General features: G+C 37.2%; 1 protein-coding gene across 6 annotated transcripts in view; it reads left to right on the top strand.

Moving 5' to 3' along the window:
• CCDC171 (coiled-coil domain containing 171) overlaps positions 1-22225 on the top strand; it is a 149083-nt gene that overhangs the window by 91614 nt on the left and 35244 nt on the right. For all 6 annotated transcript variants that reach the window (XM_061441211.1, XM_061441214.1, XM_061441212.1 and 3 more), the window contains 3 exons: positions 707-852; positions 3788-3842; positions 15705-15836. In XM_061441211.1, coding sequence (XP_061297195.1) covers positions 707-852; positions 3788-3842; positions 15705-15836 — 333 coding nt within the window. The remainder of the gene's footprint in view (positions 1-706; positions 853-3787; positions 3843-15704; positions 15837-22225) is intronic.

The raw sequence follows: 22225 nt of genomic DNA on the forward strand, positions 1-22225 counted from the left end.
AAACAACTAGCCAGGTTCTGTATTAATTAGCTCTGTTTAGTGCTATTTGTCATCTGTTGGATTAATCTGAATTGGTTTAAAGCATGTTGTGTTAATTCTAAGATGAAGAATTAACATTAAAGTACATTAAAAGATTACATGTACTATTTTGCATATTGGAAAATTAATGTTAAAATATTGATAGCGCCATAAAATAGTCATTTATTCAAAATTTGCTGCAGAACTGTTCTTAATGCAGTAACAGAGAATTTTAGATTCTTATTCCTTGAATCCTCAAATTACAGAATAGGGCAGAATATTTACGTAAATGCTGCTTTGTTTATGCTCTTTTTTTCTCTGTCAATTATTTTCTTTAATGGTCATTTTAAATTAAGTTTTGAGACTGTACTGTTTTCTTTAATGCTGTATTCTTAATTCTTTCTGCTGTGTTTAGATTTAGTATTTCTTAATATAGTACCTGTAGCATAGTATATGTACCTGTTTGACCAGTAGATCGCTTTATTTTACAAAACATAGGCAATATACTAGCAACTGGGTGGTTCTGAGTTTGTAATGTTTTTGCTAGAGAATTCATAAAACCTGAGTATGTAATGGTCCAAAACTACTTCACAGTCTGTCTGTTTTCCACTTTGTTTAATAGCCTATGGCATAAATTGAAGTTAATTATTTGGGCTGACAAGTAACTCTGTTTTCTGTCTGCTTGCAGAGACTCTCCGAGGCAAAGATGGAGCTGAGAAGAAAAGATCAATCTCTGCGTCAGCTCAATAGACTTCTTACCCAGCTGGAGCAGGACAAGCGTCGACTGAAAGAGAGCATCCGTGATGCAGAGAGTGCCCTCTGCATGGCAGCGAAGTGAGCACTGGGACCTTGGGGAGATCACTTAAACAGACAAAAGATCAATTCTTACTTTCATGCACAGGGTTTTAGCCCTGGCTAATGTAATGCTAGAAAACAAAAGTACATCTGTCTCTCTTTGAAATTCAGTGATAGTCTTCTAAAAAGAAAACTGTTAGTTCAGGATACTACACGGTATGTTTTCTGTAGTTACCCCATAATAGTGTTCCAAATTCTTGGTCCTGAAATAGCATGTGAATTTTGGTTTGCTAATTATCTTACTGATTTAACAGCATCTCTTTGGCAGATACCCAACACTGTTTATTTAAGAAATTATTGCTTTTTTTCCCCCTCTATTTCCACATCTTTTTAGAGAGATACAACTTATTTATAATAAATACAGGAATGTCAGCTACATGACAGGTCTTAGCTGTCAGAGGGTCTGAAAATTGAGTTTGGACCTTGTCTTATCTGTGGAACAGGGTAGATCTTTCTACTAATCGCATAGAGTTTTGGATTTAGACATAAAACCTGTGCCTTTTTATACCATAATCATAATCTTGAAAAGATCGGTAGTCAAAACATGTTCATTGACTTGAATGAGATTATTACTAACCTCTTATGGTCGTATAGTCAGATAAAAAAGATAACTGTTATCTATTACTCTTACTGTAGTATGTACTTTGGATATTGTTGGTCTATGGCTAAGATTTTAAAAAAGTTTAAATTAGCATTTCTCATTGTACATGGGACACATTTGACATCAGAAAACAATAGTTTAGAAGCTTTAAGGTGTTCATGCACAATTGAAATAACGTCATTAATATAGTTACAAGTGAAATGTTTAAGAAGCTAATTAAAATGCTAAATGTTATGGGTGTAGTAATGCAGATGTGACCTGAAGAAGGATTTGCTTGGGAAAGCTTGCTCTTTTTCACCCTCCCCCAACCTATTTTATGTACTCTTGTAATGATCATTTCCTATGGCCCTTCTTATATTCAGAAAAGGGTATTTCAGTGAAGTTGTTTTAAATTGATTCTACTTCCATGTATTGTATCAGTTGAATATTGACAAAGAAAAATCCCATACCATTTCTTGTTCTACCAGCTTTTCATAACACGTCTTTTTTAACCCTTTGGAACATAGGAAGAAGGTGAAGGAGGCTTCACTTTTGTTCAGAAAATCTTACTTTAATACCTCTCCCACAAACTGGGTGATTGTAAGAAATGCCTGGGTGGCTTTCAGGTTCATTCCTAATATTTTGATTGGCTTTAAAGGATAGCAGATGGCAGGCTCACTCTGCGAATGGCTATCTTGATTATCTTGCAGTGGTGGCCCACAGTTCTGCTCTTCTTTCCTCCAGAGTAGGAGGCAGTTTTAATAAAAATATCTATTAATGTGGGTCCAAATTTCCGTCTGAAAATAATTTCCTTTTTATGATGAACACCTGAGAATATACGAGGAACAGGCTGACTTCTATGTCAGTAACTAACTTAAGAATTAATGATGTTGAACTGGCTTTCTAGAACTGACTTCACCCAGACAACTAGATAAATGAACCCAGCACAGGAGTGTGTCCTTGTCAGTCTAGTCCAGATAAAGGCAGGATCTTGAAAAGAAGAAAATCTATGTAACAGCTTTATTAGGAGTGTAAAAGCCAGTCCTACTTTTCTGACTGCCATCCTGTATTTGCTGTTGGGATAGTATAGATCAAGAAATGAGGAAGCAATAGGCATTCCAGGCAGAACAACACCATGTTTTCGACTGGAGGAAAGGAGGCGCAGAGGAGATCTTGCCCATCTGTGCAACTAGCTGAAAGGAAGTTGTAGTGAGGTGTTAGTCTCTTCTCCCCAGTAGCAAGTGATAGAACAAGAGGGAATGGCCTCCAGTTGTACCAGCGGAGATTGAGATTGGATATTAGGAAAAAATTCTTCATCAAAACATTTGTCAAGCATTTGAACAGGCTGTCCAGGGAAGTGGTTGAGTCACCATCCCTGGTGGTATTTGAAAGACATGTAAATACGGTGCTTAGGGACATGGATTTAAAAGACTTGTAGATGTTGCATTTAGGGACATGGTTTAGTGGTGGACTTGGCAGTTGTATTTGACCTTAAAGATCTTTCCCTTTTCCACACAAATATATAATTCTGTGACTTCTGTGTTAGGAACTGCAAGAGCTCAAACAAAATATTCACATAGCTAGCAAGGTAAAAGACAGTCCTAGAATATTAAGGTGTATCAGCTTTTCTGGCATAGATTCTGTTTGATTTTCTCTGTTGTTTTGTTGGTTATGCTGTTCTGTTCTCCTTAGTCAAATGGTATGGCACAACTTTAATTCCATTTCTGACAGTTCATCAGATGAGACCAAGGGTTTTTATGGCAGCATAACTGATAAAAGCTGTCTGTCTTACTTAAGCCCTAATCTACTGAAAGGTGTCAAAGTAGAATTGCATGGTCCAAATTTCTGTTTCATAAGGATAGGATCCTTCACTGGACTTCTTTTGGAAGAGGACGAGTGGAATGTTCAGGTTTAGAGAAGACAGGGAGACATTTATATAAGTACATAGTTGTTAGGCCCATAAAACTGGTGAAAACCACACAATTAGTGTTTTCTGGTACGAATATGTAGTATGTTCCTGCTAGAGCCTGGACTCCAGTCAACATGCCGTTTTTATCCAAGACTGCAGATTTCTCCTCCAAGAACATGATAGTTGTTTATCCACAACAGAAACATCTTTCATACAGAACTGTGCCGGGTAGTGGTCCATGGACTGTATTTTAGGATTTGCATTGGGGACACAAACATGAAAGATACAAACATAACAGTTTTGAGTCATAAACCATTATTTTTAAAGAGGTGATGGTTATAAAGTAGCAGAAAATTAATTTCTACATCAGTAGAGCTTCAGTTCAATTAACTGTGTTTTTTTTGTTGTTTTCTCTCTTGTAATAGAGACAAAGAATTGATAATTAGTCACATGAAATCTGTGGAAGCCACTCTTCATAAGGTAAGAATTTGAAGTGTTCCCTCTGCACTTGTATTTTCGAACACATTGGGGTTTTAGAACTGCTTAAATTCAGGGAAGTGGGGGCATAGAAGTTGTCAAAAAGCAACTTCCTTTCCTTAAAGTTTCCACCTTCAATTTCATTCAAGTTAAAAAAATATTCATATTTAGTGAAATAAAATACAATTTTGTAATACTCTGACATCTTAATATAAAGTTTATGACAAACCTCCTTACCTCAGTTGAACACTGTTTCTGGTTACTAAATGAGGACTACTGATCATTCAAACATTTGGTAATTGCTGCTAACTCACTCTGCTGAGTAAGGTGAAGGTCATCTGGTGAGGTCATGTATGTGGTGGCCGTAAGACATTTGGCTTTACCCATGCTACTTTAATCTTTGATACATGATAAATAGAATAGGGAAAATACAGTAAGTAATGAGCTGTAATCAGAAAGTTTCATGATACATTTTTAAAAGCCTTTTTTACATTGAGTAATAATCTGAAGCTGTCTCTTTGACTTGTCCTGTTTTGCCCTGGTATAGTATTATTTGAAGGTTTAACTAAGCTGTATGTATTAATTACAGGTGTTGTTTTCATCTGTAGCTCTGATTGTTTTGTAAGTGTTCTTAGTCCAGTGCAACACAGAACAAAAGTGGGTTTATTATCTTAGAGTGTTAATTTCCCTTATAAACACCCTGAATTCCCAGCAACATGGGAATCTACATCTTATCTTAGTTTCTGTGTCCACCCAAACTATCAACTCAAATTTCTCTTTTCTTTAATGTTCACAAAAAGTGACAATACCTAAACTGTGTGCTTTAAGTGTTGTAATCTGTGCTATTAGGTAATGTCTTCGTTTCTGTCCCATCTTTACACTCACTTCATTTAAGCTTGGAGAATGTATGTAATGCAGAAAGTGCTGTTTTGTTACAGTAACATGTACATGTAACATCCTTGGCCTTGAGAATTTCTTGCAAGTTTACTTTTTGATTTAGAAAGCTGTGCTGTATATGCACAAGGATTGAAATATTTGGAGAAAGGACAAGGGAAGTTTACATGCTTAGCACTGATTTTTCTGATGCAGGGAATGGATATAGGAACTGCCATCTTTCTTTGAGAATGTTAGTTACCACACCTGCTTCTTAGTTCTTGATGTACATAGTTGTTAGGCCTATATCGCTTGTTATTGAATAGTAGAGTAATTTACCCTTTCTGGTTTGTCAACCTAAAGAATGAAAAAAACATAAGAATTAGAAATGTCAGGATGCTTCTTTCAGCAGGAACCAAGAAGAATTGATTGTAAATCATTCATAATTTGACATATCACCTCTCCTGGAAAAATAAAGGGAAATTATTGATCTTTGTTTGGGAACTATCTGAAATGTAAACCCTACATGATAATGGTACCTAATTATCTAACATTAGTGAATTTGGCTTATGTGTAAACTATCAAGTTTACACTGTTGTTTTTAAAGATTTTCTTACACAGTGAAACATCAAAACATGATGAAGTAGATGAAGTACTAGTAAAGGAACCTCAAGCCTGAGGTTCCGCTGTAGAAATTCTGGAAACTGCTTTTGTTTTCAAAAGAGAAATCAAAAGAAAATGGATAAAGTTCAGAATCGTCTGGAGTTGAGTGAATATTACTATTAGCTGCAGGTACATATATGGGAGTTTGAAATTGAACATTGTGGTATTTCTGTGTTCATGTATTCATGAGCAAATATCCAAAATATTCCACTTGATCACTTGCAGGATCTGTGTTATCAATGCATAATGCTAATTTTTTGCTTATATTGCTCAGAGAGGTTTTACAGACATCCTTCATAATCTTGGTTAGAATAAGACAGTGTATACTGATATCCATTAAAGCGACCCTGCTCATTTATGTACATTCTCACTACAAGGATTCTGGAAGGTAGCAGTCTGCTTTGGATGTACTTCAGTGTAACGTTCAGCAAACAAAGCAAGAACAAGTGCATCTGAGGGAGACAATCTCTCTGCATACTTCTAGATCATTTACAGCACTTACTGCCCCCTGTGACTTAATGGAAAATCTAGCATCATATATTTGGCTTTGTCAACAAGTGCTTGGGCATGCTTGTGCCCAGAATTATTCTTTTAAGACCATTTCAGAGCCAGCTTTTAAAAACTATCATGAATATTTGTGAAGCATAAATGTTGAACTTTAGAATGTGCTATGCCAAGAGAGAAACTATTCTTAGCAGATAGTTCCATATCCTTTGTAACCTGCAAGATATTCTTTAGAGAGCTATTTTTTGTCTTATACTGGGTCTTGTCATGTTAGCTATCTTCATCTGACTCCTGGAGCTGGATTATTCGTACAAGAGTTCCTGATACCATTAAAATAAGAGCTCTTTCTTGGTTTTATACCATCTAAATATTGAGGACAAATATCAAAGTGCAAAATGAATGTTTTACCTGATAATAATAATAACAACCACCAAAACAACATTATCAAGGGCAACAAAGGACCACAAGAATTTTGTTAGTGGTGGGGGGTTTTTTTTGGTTTGGCTTGGTTTGTTTTTTGTTTGGTTGGTTTTTTTGTTTGTTTGTTTTCTTTGCTTTTCATTTGCATTCAGAAAACAGGTGCTTTTTTTTTTTCTCCTTCCCACTGTACTGAAGAGGATTTGTGTCTGTGACTTGACCAGTTCCTTTAAAAAAAGAAAAAAACTGAATGGAAGATGCAAAATGGTAACAAATAAATAAATCTTTACTGGAAGTCTTACTAAAAGAAAATCCATTTGTTTAAAGTGCAAATGTAGAGTTTCCTGAAAAGTCTTATCATCGAGAGAATAAGTATTTAAGTAAATATCTTATTTAAAGAGCCATCTGCAGTCCTTTTTTTGTGTATGAAGAATAAATGATTTTTTAAAACTTCCAAAAAAATATTTTTTTATAAATATATCTGTGTTATAGTTGTTAGCAAACTTGATTTCATTATTAATTTCTTGTGTATTTTTTAATACTGTTTGCATAAACAGAGTAAAAGACATTAAATCTGTTCGCTCTATACGACTGGATTCCTTCACATGTGCAGATAATGATTTATGAGTTACAGTAAACACACTAGTGGAAGAAATAATTTTACACTATCTCCGCTAAAATCTTCAGTCTTCCCCTTGTATTGCTTCTCAGTTGGAGAGTTTGTAGTGGCTTAGCCTTGGCCAGCAGCCAGTTGCCCACCTAACTGCTCTCTCACTCCTCCTCAATAGGGAAGGGGTACAAAATAGAATCAGAAGGCTTAGGGATTGAGATAATAGCTGCAATAGATTGCATACCAGTTACTGTCACAGGTAAGCAAACCAGAGCTGACTTGGGGAAAATTATTTTATTTATTAAAATAGATATGGATAATGAGAAACAAAGACAAAAAAAATAGCATCCACCTACCTATTAGGTGCAGCTTCACTCCTGACTCCTGTGCCTGTGCTCTGAGGAGTAATGTGGGGCATCGAAGGACAGGGGATTGGCTTTAGTCTGTAACAACTCTTCTGTGCTGCTCCTTCCTCCTCATATTGTTTCCATGCTCCAGTGTGGGCTCTCCATGGACTTCAGTTCTTTCAGGAACTATTCACCTGCTCCAGCATGGGGTCCTCCACTGTCTACATTGTGGATGTGTGCTTCTGTATAGCCCTCTGTGGGCTGCAGGGAAATAATCCACTATCCATTAATCCAGTGCCTCAGGTACTTCCCCCACCACTTCTTCTCTGCCTTTGGTGTTTACAGGGCTGTTCCTCACTCTTTTTTTTCCCTCCTCCTCTGCCTGTTTGGTAGTTTTTGCCCTTTCTTAAGCACATTTTCATAGAGGGGCCACCATCATGACTGAGGGGCTCAGCAGTGCCCTGTGGTGGGTCTCTTGAAGATGGCTGGAAACAGCTCTGTCCAGCATAGGGCAGCCCCTGGGCCGTGCCTGAGCACCTACACCTGATACAGTGCTGTAACTGCTTCTTCTTCAGCTTCCCAAAAGCCCTGTTCTCTAAACTCTGCCCGAGCAAAACACCACCATGGGAAGTCATCTAGTGAGTCAGCCTGTACAGAGACAGAAAATTGTTTCTATTTCCCACTGTACTCTTCACTAGTAAGGTCTTGACAAACTTTATGGGCTGGCAGAGTTTCAGTTTGTCCCAGCCCTGGCTGCTTAGGATTTGGCCATTTTAACGGGTTAATAGAGTACCTTATCTTCACAAGCTTAGACTGTTAGCCACTACCCTGTGAGGCTGATGAGCTGTGATAATAAGTCCATAAAAACACAAAAAATCCCTAAAAAATCTTTTTTCCCAGTACTGGTTAGCAACCCATTCTGATGTTTTGGGACAGTTCAGGGATCAAAGCACGTATCCACTGTTCTCATTTTGGTTTGGCACCTCGTCAGAAATATTATTCTTCATCCACTTCTGTAATGCACTTCATTTCTGCTGATTGAAAGGTTCATATGCCAGCTGGCAGAACAGCTTCCACACAGACCCATCAGCGGTCGCCTTGAAATCCTTCCACTATTGTGTTTTATTGCCTTGCTGCTGCTCCCTTTCCACCCCTGTTGTCTTCTCCGAAATGTTCCTAAACTAGCTATGCATGAGATTTGCAGCCCACAGTTCTATCAGTTGAAAAGAAATCTGAACACTGTATGATCCATCCTGTTACATACTTGTAAAATGGAAAGACAAAAGTATCTTTCTTTATCCAATTTAATGATGTTTTTAAACCAAGATAAAGAGACAGTTGGGGATGGGGGGAGACCATTGAAGACTTGAGAATTAGTAATGAGGTAGCATTAGATTGCTGTTTCTCACGTGGTCCGTAGCAATAAAATGCATTTCCTTATGCTGGCGGTTTTATGGCCTGTGAGAAATTAGTTTACAATAGGTATAAGTCCATATACAAGTGACTACATCAGTAAAAACACTCAGTGTATGTATCATTAGTTAGTTTCAGCAAGAAGACCACAAACTGATCAGGACTTGAGAAAACAGACATTTACAAGGCTTAAGTTAGCTGTCACAATCAGACTTCAGTAAGTGTGACCTGATACTTGTAGAGGTACTGATAATCCACAAATGGGGATTTTAGTCTATCATACTACTTAGTTAATAATGATTTAAAAGCTTTTGTTTTAGAGAGCTCAACTTGCAAATTTTTCCCAAGACTAATGTCACTCCCCAGGCTGGTTCTTCTGTGTGTTCAGACCCATTAACAGAGTGAAGCCTGCTTGGGTGTGTGCTCAGGGTCTGCTCATCACTGTGGTCCTTGGTTGTTTTAAGCTGTCGCTATCACAAGTCTGTGATACAGTGGGTATGTGCACGTGCAATAAAATCACAAAGAAAGCCCAGTTGGACTATTAAAATTCTAAATGACTGCTTAAGAAGTCTGTAGTAGGAAACAAGCTATTACTTCTCTGTGCTAAGAAAAAAATGCAGTAACAAGATTACTCTTTCTCCTTTTCCATCTCAAATTAGCATATCCTCATTTAAATGTTTCTAAATGACTTTTGTTTCCCCCCCCAGTAATCTGACTTTCTTGATCCTTGTTCCTAAAGATCAGTTGTGCAGGACATACAGGTGTTAGCACAGCTGGCTTGCTGATGACAACTCTGTCCATATAGCTGTCTAGTGTGTCATCACTCATATTGTTCAGTGTCATTCTGACCTAGCCAAGCTAAAAATGGTACTCCAGCTCAAGAGGGATTTAAAAACCTTGAAAAACTAAAGATAAGTCATTGCCGAATGTCATATCCATGTGCTTTAACTGTTCTTAGTTTATATATAATCTAAATAACTAATCTAATTTCAGGGTGCATTTGTCGTCTTCATATTTTTTTTTAAGCCTGAATACTTTGTGTAGTTTGCCTTCAGTAAGGAAAAATCCTTGTTTGGAACTGAACTGTGGAATTCCTGAGTACATTAACTGTTATTTTTTCCAGACATAGATTCATATTCAGCTCAAGGTCACTGAAATCCATTTGTAGGGGATGTATTGCAATGCACATCCTGCAATTATAGTGAAGCGTAGGTGCAGTGGTCAGTGTTTGCAAAAAACAACTCCGGATCAAATTAACATGTTATTCAACAGAGCCTATAGTGTGTGTGTGTAGTAATATGAGAAATCTTGAATTAATCAAAAAGGATAGTCACTAAATATGTATGTTGATACAGATATTTTTACTAGATTTTTAATTATGTGAAACGTTTGGTATACCTAATTACATTCACATATGGCTACCTACAGCAGGGTATGTGCAAATATGATTTAGAAACTCCACTCAGAATTCAGACCCTTGGGTTTGGAGATGCATTCCTTGCTATGATGAAACAGTATGCAACAATCTGCCTGCCTTTAATGGGCACTCAAACGTAACTGTGATGGCCATTTAATAAGTACCCATTCAGCTGTTCCTGTACCTCTTTTTCCCTTTCCCTTCCATGAAGCACTGTTTTGTCTAAGTAAGTTACATTGTGATTTGGTGTAGTTTGGTTTGGCCTTCTTGGGGATGGGGGGGGGGGGCGTGTTGCAGTTCAATTGACTGGTTTGGTTCCCAACGTGATTCCTCACCTGTTTCACTTTCTAATTATGGCTATAGTTTTCCATAGTTTAAGCAATGCAGTCTTGTCAAAGGCAGTTTCTCTATTTCTGGAGTGGTCCTTGATTGCTGAAACATCCTGATGGAAAATATGTCTGTGATTATATAGGCCCACATTCAGTAAGATGAGTATACATTTTTTTGAGTGATTTCCTTATTTTCGGAGCAGACTCAGACTCTCGTGTTTATGAGCAAATGATACTAACAGATTGTCTTTTGGATCCGGTGCATTTGTCTGTACTTTTTCAGATGTTGCGTGTGCCAGGTCCTTCAGCCAATCTTTTGGGTCTGTATTTCCTTAGAGAGCTAACAATTCAGGTATGATCACTGTTTTCTAGAGAGCCCAGACTCAGGAATGACAGTAGAAAGATCATCTGTGTTGGCAACTTACCTGAAGCACTACTGTTATCAACACTATTCAGTACTATTGTTGGTGCAATTTCATTCATGTATATTTACTTGTATTTTTTAGCATAGAGAACATCAACAAGCCATAACTAAACATTAAAAAATTAGGAAGCGTTCATGAAGAATTTAATTCTGTTATCCAGTGTACATGCTTCCTTATATTTCTCCTTAGTTCCATGATCATTTGTGCCACTGTAACAAAGACTTGCCCGTTTAAGTAAGTTGCTATATAACTTACCTCTATTGAAGTGCTTCTCATTGAAGCAGGTGAAGGACTACATTCAGTAGATGTGCATGTCCTTGGTTTGAGTGATACGAGCTCCGTTGTACATACTGCCCTGGAGGTACGAACATTCTGCAGCTAATCAGCCACGTATTTACATGACTGTTGTCAAGACTAAGATGAGATTTGCATTCAAACTGCCTCCTTCTATTTAAAAAAGTTCTAAAACCATTTTTATTAATTATATGTCACATACAGAGCACATAAGTGTGGTAGAAACCATTTTGCTTGCACTCTTTTAGAATGATCTGCATAACATATGTATGGCTTCTCTTGTCTCAGAAATATGGTCATCTCAAAGTCAGGCAAAGTCACTGTTTGCCATTCATGTATCACCAAATCATTGCCCAGTGGTTTCTGTTTCACTGTTTCAATTGACTATGATATGCTATGAAAAATAGTGGTAGGACTAATTTTGCTTTCTTTTCACCATAAGAAAGGATTGAATTAGGCCCAAATAAGGACCTAAAATCTCAGGTCTGCACTGGTTAGACAATAATCAGGCAAAGACATTAGGGAGGGCTAAGCACATCTTAATACCATTTATAACTTGCTATTGAAATAACTGGACATAGCAGCTGAAACTGCAGAGGAAAAACAAAGGAGTGAGCAAAGAAGACAAAATTATAGTTATCTCCTATCAGCGAATTTTTAAGATAATTTTTGAACATGTAGAATTAGACCATCAAATTCTATGCCTTGGTTCAGTCAATAATGTAACTTCAGTTTATTATTCAGTTTCAGCTTTGATCTGAGTTAATCAGTACTTTATTGATTTTCAGCTGAGTGGCTATAGTGTTGTCTTCTATTTTGCTCTCTTAATTAAAAAGTTAAACACTGTCATAAGTCACTATGTTCCTTTGATTTAAAATGTTTTGAGTCTTGTACTAGAGTTGTGTGTATCTGTGCTTTTGCCTGTTTTCAAACAGTATTTACGTAAGGCTAAACTGAAAAATCTAATGATACTTAGCAGCCCGCTGTCACAGTACTTAATTATGCTCCACATAGAATCACTTTTGAAACTTTTCACAGTCTCAGTTGAAATTATGTTTACTAAAATCAGAAATAGTCAAAATCTTGACTAACGTTGGATATAGATTCATTTATGTATTTTTTTCTCTCTATTAATTTTTGACTACAGGGAGGTGAAACCAGTTTTAGATGTTTTTGATTATTGCAGTAAGCCTGATTGGCTGATCAGGGTTTTTTAGATGATAGCATTAGGTCTCTAGCCTAAGGAGACGTCTCAAAAAAAGTAGTCTTGCCTTAGATCTCATATGGAGGGAAAAGAAAAAGTCACTGAAGACAAAAAAGCTGTGAAATGTGTATTGTAAAGCTTAACTACACTGAATATTTTTTCTTCCTCTCAAGCAGCCAAAAAAAGCCCTTTTTTAAAAAAACAAACAAACAAAAAACCCACAACAAAAAACCCACCAGTTTTACTTTTGCCTGATAGTTCCGTAATTTGTGTGAGTACTGTGCTGACTTCCTTGGAAAATAAGGAAATAATCGGAGTCTGCCAACTCCTGTCATTGTGTTTCTGCAGCTCAAAAAGCATATAGCCAGGAAGTGATGAAATTAGTTAACTAGGTTTTCATATAGGTATGGCCTATCCAGCTTGATTCTGCACAAGCATGGCTGTTAATAGCTTTCCGTTCCTCGAATAGGTAGTCAACTTGAAGACTGTTTTCACTGTTAGTGAAACAATGTAATGGTATTTGTACACCATCTGCCCAGTCTTTTTTGTTCTTGCACTTTTTCCTGAACCCTAGTGAGGGTTTTCAAAGGAAAGCTCTAGCTTCAGTTTCTGTTTCTCAGTATGCACGTAGATAATGGGATTCACTTTTTATGCTCTAAGTATTTACAAACACAGAAAGTTTGGGGATAGTTTTTTTTTTTTAGTTGTGAATTTTCATATCAAATACCGTTCTCTTTAAGGAGCTAATATGTGCTTTTCTGGTGCAGTAGTATTAATGTCGCGTGTTTACCACAATTCAGCCAAATAAGAAAATACTTTTGTATTTCATTGTTTAATGAGTATCAGGCCCCAGTACTGAAATGGAGGGTTTGAAATTAATAGGGTTAAAAGGACTTCCACTGTGTGTATTGTGTGTGTATTATACCTACATTGCTTATACATTGTTTTTTTCCCCCTAGTATTAGCAATCTGCTTTTGTGCTTTGACATAAGGATTTCCCTTGTGAATTTTGTCACAGAAAAAAGAGAATCATCAATATCGCAGTTAAACTTGACTTTCAAAGCTAATAGTATCTCATTTGGGGGCTGAAATTTAATAAATTTTCTTTGATTCTGTGTGAGTTTTTAAACATCAAACAATGAATTGGCCAGGGTGCAGTAAAATATTTAGATCTATTGACTATGGTTCAGAAGGGTAGAAGGCAAAACACTGGTGGTTTGATGTTGATAAATTCTCAGTACCTTAATCCACATTAATGTTTTCTTTTATCTGTGTGCATACTGGCAGCAAAGACACTGAAAAGCTGGGATATATAACCTATAAAAATGTAAATCAAGTGTGTGTATGTGCGTGTATATATATGTGTATTTAAAGTAATGCATTTTGTTATATTCAGCAAGGTTAACATCTGACCAGAATTACACATGCTGACAGAACACTCTAGAGACAATGTTTGTTCCACAGGACTGTATATGCTGAACCTAGTGCACTGTGAGTGCAAAAACGTGTAGAAGACCTTTCCTGTTATAAAAATTGCATCATAGTGCATATGTTTGGCAGCCACAGGTATTGACAGGAATTCTTTAGGTCAACCTGGGAAATGTAGGGCTCCCTATTCCCACAGAACAGAGCAACGAATAAAATAAAACCTCTTTTTCTTTGTATCAGTAGATTTACACATGCATACTTCTTTCAATCAGAGCTGATTTCAGAGGCTGCACTGTTATTTGAAGCATGTTCACTCATAATCAACATTTTACAAAAAAACTAATTTTGTAAGTGGTTACAGAAAAGTAGTCTGGGATTTAGAATGAATGGCCATATGTTTGAATTCATGTTTGGTAAGCTCTTTCGGGCGAGGGAGGCACTAAGAAGAACTGAAATTTATTTTACAGTATTTAGTAAATGTACCTATTGACTGATATGTATTTAGTATATATTCAGTATATGATTTAGTATCAGACTTTATTTTGTTGTTAAAGACAGTAAATTATTTTTGCACTATTGGCTACTGCTACTCAACAGATACGGTCCATGCCAAGTGAATGGATTTCCTCCATTCATTTGTACAAATACATACTTGTGTGGATTTGTGTCTGTCCATGTGTATTCGAATCTAATCTGACTGCTGGGATCTTCTGGAGATATGATAATTTTTGTGTTAAGTATAATGAAAAATGGGTGTGTGGCAGCATATGGCATATGAATGTAAGTTACGTGTCCATGAAAGTTACGTGCTAAGTATGTATAAATCCACATGCCTGCCGATAGACTAATCACGTGTTGTTATATGTGGAAGAACGTTGGGTTTTTATATAGCGACAGCGATATTCTTCTCGTGTGCAACACCGGGAAGCGTGATTGTGTTTAGGGACAGCAGCGTTAATCCCTTCCCGTTGCGAAGTTTCACCTCGGCGCCGCTGCCGCTCTGCAGGTGAGCGCAGGTCCCCTTTACCCGCGGTGCCGCGCGTGGCCGGGAGGTGGCACTGTGACACCAACGGGCTCGGCTGGGTCAGTGCGCCCGGCGCCGGCACTGTTCGGGGGGGGTCGCTCCCTCCTTCCCTTCCTTCAGGCTACCCGCAGAACTAGCGGAGTGACCGGGTTCTGTGCCCGTTCTGAACGGGCATGGGTAGAGCCTGTGTAAAAGTCCATTAGTAACAATTAGTGCATTATTTCTCACACTGAACCCACGATAAGCAATGTAGTAGCAGGTTGGGATTTTATAGGGTTTTTTGTTTGGGTTTTTTTTTTTGTGTTTTTTTTTTTTTTGTTGTTGTTTGGTTGTTTTCTTTTTCTTTAAATTTTGATTTGTTTTGTTTTTTCTCCTTCCCTTAATTGCAAAGCTACAGGTCGTTTTTTTTTGCTTTGTTTGAGGATTATTCATTTTAATCTGGAGTTTAACTGAATTGGTAATAAAATGAACCATATTGTAGAGGACTGATATGATCTCCGTACAGTAGACAGAACTCATGTGCCCGCTTTGTGTTCGTGTGATCATATGAACTTTTAAATTTTATAGCTGATGTTTGTTTGTGTTGGTAGTACCAATACTATTTCTTTTTTTTACAAGTTTTTTACAGGGGTCAGATCTGTGAAATGTATGTACCAGGTGTGCTTGTGAGCCCTTAGTATCTCTTCTTTCCTTCTCCTTTTAGAGCAGGGAAGATGCTTTTTCTTTTTAACATTCTCTCCCAGCACTCTGAATTAGAGATTTATTTGCAACGAAAAATCAATTAGTCCTAAATTTATTCATGGATTTCAGGTCCAGCGATCAATGCAAGTCCACTCAGTGGGCTCAAGGGGACCCAGTTCATCCCAGTTAATGTGTCTGAAGGGGAATTACCATTGATGCTGTTTTTTTCCCTTCAGGTCAGAGATCAGACCTTGCTGTCACGGACTGCGGCAACCAGGAATGACTTCACCCTGCAGCTACCCAAACTGCACCTAGAGACCTTTGCAGTGGAAGGGCTGAGGGGCAGGCCAGAGGTTGTGGCATTTCAGGTTAGAATCTAAAATAATCCTGTTTCTTTTCTTCGTTTTTTTGTATCTGAGTTAGAACAAGAAGCTGGGCTGCTCTGAATGTGTGGAGAACAAAAAACCTTCAAAACTATTGCTGTCAACAGTTGAAAGGGAAATAATTTCCATATATGTTCTTGAATATGGTATTTCAGAGATGATGCAAACTTTTAATTTTGCACATGTAATGTTAAATAACCGATGGGAATAGGGCCATGAAAAAACATGGATGTTATATTTGAAAATTATTATCACCATATCCCAACTCCCCCTTCCCTTCCCCCCCCCCCCCCCCCCCCCGAATTTAAACAGACAAATAAAATGGGGGAGGGAGGGAAAGAAAAAAAGGATTTTTATGCTGCTTTTTGGTCAGTATCAGATTTTTTCCATTTTCAGTTTTAGCAGTAATAGTGATTTTTGAGCATTCCTAATTTAAAAGAAATTGCTATTTGGAATACTTAAATGTGGAAGCTATTTATTTTGTTCATGTAGGTTTAAAGACTTGTCTGATTGAAAATACCAATTTCCTTAGGAGGAAACAATGAGAAATGAAAAAAAAAAGATAAAAGAACTGAAAATGTACATATTTTCAGCTCTGAAAATGGATTCTGTGCAGTGCCCCCTTATTGCATTTAAAGTCTGTTACGTCTTCTTACACACAAACTATCCCTTAATCTTTATAGCTGTGCAGAATTACTTTATTCTTGTGACACATTATTGCTAAAGCCAGAACATTTTGTTTTCTCAATGAGAGAATGAAGAGCAGAGTGAGTACATGCTTCTTTCATTGTGGTCTTCTGTGCAAATGAGAGAGGAAAGCTAGTATTGTAAAAGGCAAAGAAGTCAAACAATGCAAATATTGCATAATGTGCGTATATTGCTATAGTAATCCTTTTTAATTTATTGTAAAGTGTCATAGATACACTATATAATTGCAGGAACAGGGTCACAAAATTAAATGTTCAAGAAAGGCAGATTCTAAACTGGACGTTTGTCACTGAGCCTTAGTTAACCCAGCTGTATGTCTCTAGCAGACAGTAGAGTTGCAAATGTTACCTAGTACAGTACAGTGATGATCAGTTTTAAGGCTGTGCAAAAGGTTCCACAGGTGGCAGCTTTTCAAAGAAGCTGTCCTGGAAATCACAAGCCTTTAAATGCTGCTTTTCTAATTTGGTGGCCTATTCAGTGGTAGCTGCCTTTTTTCTTTTTTTGTCCTGATCCAACTCCCATTCTTTTTTGACTTCAAAATGATTGTAGGAGCATTTGGAAGACCGCCTATTCTTTCTTTCTAAGGAGATGAAGAGAAAGAGAAGTATAAAAACTTGTATTTCACATTGGTACATATTGCGTCTGGTATAACTAACACACAGTAATATATGCCCTGGGTAGGTTACTGGTGGTGCAGTATTGTAAACACACTTTTTGTTCACCTGACAGCTCCTATTACACATGGTTACCGTGTACACACATAAACAACATCAGTGGTTCACAGTCTTATCTCACTATGCAGTTCCTTTTCTCTCCCCTCTCCTCTTTTTGTCTCTAGTTACATGCTGCCTGTTTGATAACTTTCACTACATTATAGAAATTATATTATAAAATTTCCTTTTTATACCTGGGAGTCAGCTAATTGATTTTAATTTCACTGTATGTAAAACTGTATTAAGGGCAATCCTACAGTCCTGAATGTGGTAAGCATATAGCAATCACTTTATGGACACCTCGTATTAAAACCAGTGGAATTGTTTGCATGCACAGTCTCTTTAACCACTACTACTACATATATTTTATAGTCTGTGACAAGTGCATTTCAATTAAAGGCCTTATTAACTGCAAGTGTTAGACATAAGGAGTTTTTTTCCAAGTCTAGATTTGTTGATGTTTTGTGGTTTCTTTAAAAAAAAAGTAAAAATTAAGATACTAATTTAGACAGTATGATAGGGATGAAGCACTGGGTATCAGAACTCTTGAGTACTGAAGAGATTGCATTGTTTTATTTTTATTATTCATGAATCCAGTTCACAGTTAGGTGGCTGGAATCAGTAATTCGTAATAACTTGATAACTGTTGGTTCAGTGTGTATCACTTCATCATCATATGAGGGGAATAAGTATATTTCTATGTTCATGCACATTTTTTCTTCCAAATTTTTCAGAAAGCAAGTGGCTGTTAAAGGCCTTTTGAATGGAATTTACTTGACGGGCTATATTCCTTGTCACTGAGAAAACAGGAAAGTCTCAGGATTTTTAGATTGCTGTTACTTCTATATGAAAGTTTCCTGGGAGAAATATGCTTGCTTTATGGGAGACAAGTGCAAAGAAGATTGGCATGATGAACCTAGGGTGCTTGACTGTGAACTCGGTGAGAACATGATTTAAGGTGTGCTGCTATGGCCATGCCTGAATGTTCCCACTGAAGACAGAAAGTGGAACCATACATAAAGCCTCCAATAACTACAGGATATAGGGTGAAAAAGAGCAACTAAAATAACATGAGATTCCTAATACTAGTAGTCTTGCTTGGCAGATTAGTATTTAAATTAGCCAGTAAAGGTTATAAAGACTTTAGAAAATACAAAATCGAACTATGCTACAGCCTTAGGAAGAGGATAATGTTCTCTTAACTCTCTTCTGAAAGAATGTTATTGGCTCACAGAAAAAGTGGTTATTCAGAAGAATCAGTCTGAATTGTCTGAAGTACTTTCGCATCAAATACGTAATTAAGACTCATCGCAAGCAATCTGATCTAAAAAAACAATACATAAAGTTCCTAAATAAAGATAGTTTTAAACCCATGTATAAATAATTAAGCATTGGTATTCTCTCATGATAAATTTCTTGTATTTGGAGTTCTAGATGCAGAAGGGTAAGAACTTCTGTGAAAGAAACTTCTCGTCTGATACCTAAAATTGCTTCAAGTTTTGCAATAGCAGTAGGATGTATAATGTATACTTGATGTGTAAGTACTTGATTTCCAAACAGGGGGAGGCTAACAACATACAAATCAGTGTAAGGTTATGTTCTATATCTACTGTTACAGGGTGGTTTTACAGGAGATACCGGAGGTGTACTTTAAACCCAGGTATGGTTGCCTTAAACTGTGTTTATGAAGCATGTCCCAAATGTTCTCATACACAGAAGTAACAGATCAATTAAGTCATTGTTGGTGAAAACCAGTGGCAACAAGAAACTAGCCATGCTTGACAGAATCGTATCTGCTGCATGTATGAAAGACACACATATGACTGTGATCAGCCAGCGACTGGTGTTCACACGTGGTAGCTGCTTACAGATAAGCATTTAGGGAAAGAATAATCATTTTCTGTGTCATGGAAACTATTTTGACCTCTGTCTTCAAACTCTCCATTTGCTTATTTTATTAATTGGCCCTATTAGTTTGTGGTGCTTGCTTTGGTGACTGTTTAGCATGGTGGGCCTTGTCCTCCTCTAATCTCTGCTTGTTAAAGGATATGGTGTGACTTCTGGATGTTGGTTTGGAAGACAACCAATATTAACAGATGAATTTTTTTCCTGTGTTGCTTTTTCACAGGATTGATACTTGATAAATACCAGGTGAGAGTGTTTCAAAGCTATAGCAATCATGTCGTTTTACCCTTTGAGATACTGCACATTTTTCCAAATGGGCAAGTTTTGTAAGTGACTTTAATGAGGATGTGAATGTTTAATGCATTTATGCAGTGTATGAAAAAGTAAATGTAAAGATGAGACTACAAGCAGGGTTCTGGTTTAAAAGGACATATACACAAATCTATAGATGTTGGTATTCATAGGTCTTAGTAGAAAGCATTTGTTTGTGTGCTGCTTTTCACTTGGAATGTAAGATTGACCTTACTGTTGGGAATCCCTTGCATATTAGGAAAAATTTAGTTTATTCTAACCGAGGACTTGAGTAGGTAAATCTGTATTTTCCATTACTAAGCTCTCCCTTAATTTTGAAAGGTACTACAACTTGTGATGTGCTTTCTCTCTTCCAAGCGGGTTTGAGGTGGATAATTTTCACTTTGTCTCATCTGTCTCCCACTCTTTTTGTTTACCTTTCTCTGCCACATGCTCTTGTTCCCTCCTGCACATTGTCTCTCCCTGTGTCCTATGTGCACACTCTCCACTGCATGTGTGCAGCGCACTTGCTCACTGCTGCATGTGCGCTGCCACACACACTCTTACCTGCTGCTGTTGCTTTCGCTATCCCTGCCATGCCTGCTGTACACACGCTCATGCTTTCCTTTGGTCCATCTCTGCCTGCTGCTCTGCTTCATCTCTCTCCCAGTATCTGCCACTCTCGTGCTCCCAGTGGCTGCACTGCTCACTCTGCGTGTCACCCTCTCTGTCCACACTGTCCCTATGCCTCTGGCTCTCTTCCTTTCCCTCAGCTTCTCTCCCCCACTGTTTTTTGCTCCTTCTGTGTTGCTCTGCCCGTCTCCAGTGTGTGTCCGTCTGTTTGTGGAGGTTTAGAAAGTCCATGTGGGATTTATATGTACTTTGCATTGCTCAGGTGTTTTGAGGTAGTTTGAAATGAAAAATGAAAAGTAATAACGTAGAGGCTTATAGCAGTGGTAGTAATATAGTCAAGTACTGACATATCTTCAGTGTTAGCGTATAATCATAAATTTATGAAGGAGTAGGTTCCTACCATTTATTTTATGTAAATTATGTATTCATGTATGATTTAGTCATACATTATCTGATTGTGTTGTAGGTCCACTTTTTCTAATTAATTGGGAAATATAAATGTAGTTTAAAGTATTAGGAGCTTCTTAATTTGTATTTATTTTCACTTGTTCATTGCTTTCAGATTTATACTTGATGGATTAGAAGGTAAAAGATATGCATAATTCCGCTGATAATTTTTCTTAAAATAATAAATACTTTCTCATCCCCATGTTTACTTGTCAATAAAATATTCTTACCAAATTGAAGAAGCAAGTGATTTCAAAGGTAAGATTATATTTCTGTCATTAGATTTTATCTTCTGCATAGGGCAAGTCTTTCAAATATAAATCATTTTGGGTATGAGGACTTAATGGGGGGAATTAATTTTGGAGTAGCTGGTTGAAAACTGAATTATTGTACTTCTCTTTTGGAGCCTTTTTCTTTATTTTTTTAAAATGCATGGCTATTAAAAGAACAATTAATCATGGGTTTGGGTTTTTTTTTTTCTCTTAATGCTTCAGAAAGGAGAAACCTTTTTAAGGGAGTCTTGAAGATAGTGCTTTTATATATGTGTACACCTAACATGCAAACACTTGTAATGTTTTCCTTTTACTTCCACCATTTCACCCACGGAAGGACCTGTCCATTGCTTTACAGTGGCCAGAAAGCTGCCTCCTCTGAAATCAGACTCTGCTGCTGCTCTTGAATAAAACTAGGTCTTCAATGTCCAGGAATTCAAGAGCTGCTGCTATCAACAGCACCTGGGTTGCTCTACCCCTCTTTCTTCTCCTCTCCAAAAGGACTAATTTCCTACCTAGCGTCAATACATGCTGCTGCTTAACTGACCACAAACCTGCCTTCCCTGTTTAAAGAGAAAAGCAATTCTTTATTAATTTAATGATAATTTGCTTTTGCACCTAGAATTCAAACGCTCATAAATAAGTAAATGTTTTAATCTCATTAGAGTGGGGTGACCTCTTGCACCCCTGACCTCTTGCAAACTTCATTTTGTTCAAAATAAAGTTGGTGCAGGGCTAATGAAACAATAATTAACATCTGAGTAAAATCTGAATAACCAGATTGAAGAGACATAACATGAAGAACTCTAATCTTCTTGAATGCATTCAGCTGGTATCTGAGCCATTTTAGCATAATGTGGTTTAACTATGATTCCTTTAAAACCTATCATTAATGTTTGTTAGCAAAACACTATTTAAAATCTAAAGCGAGGCATTTTCAAAATGCTGGTGATGTTGGAAATTTTCCTTCAATAATTTGAATTTCACACCCCTTCTCATTTCTGTGGGTTAACCATGTTCTCAAGTTCCTCTCCTCTTCACAGCTTTTCTTTTAGCAGTCTTTTCCTCCCTGTCCCCTATGGGCTTTTCATTGCTCTCTCCTCATTTTCTCCCTTCTTATCATTAGCTTCTTTTCCTCACTTTCTCAGCAACCCTTTCACTTTTTTTTTTTTTTTTTTCCCTTTCTTCATTCCAATAAATGAATAAAGACTATATGAAGAACCTTCTCAGAAGGCTTCCGGTTAGCTGGAGCACTGCACACCAGCCCTGTTAAGTCTTTGGCACTATGGGACTGTAAATATTGAAGTCAGTATCTGTAATCACCAATTAATTGATTACTGATTAATTGATCTGTTTCTTTATGCCTGTGAAACTACTAACTCTTGTCCAGGCTCTTTCATATGCA

This window comes from Pezoporus flaviventris, unplaced genomic scaffold (genome assembly GCF_033815535.1).
Source record: "Pezoporus flaviventris isolate CSIRO_AGI_PZ_B2104156 unplaced genomic scaffold, CSIRO_AGI_Pfla_v1 ptg000212l, whole genome shotgun sequence".
Lineage (NCBI taxonomy): Eukaryota > Metazoa > Chordata > Aves > Psittaciformes > Psittacidae > Pezoporus > Pezoporus flaviventris.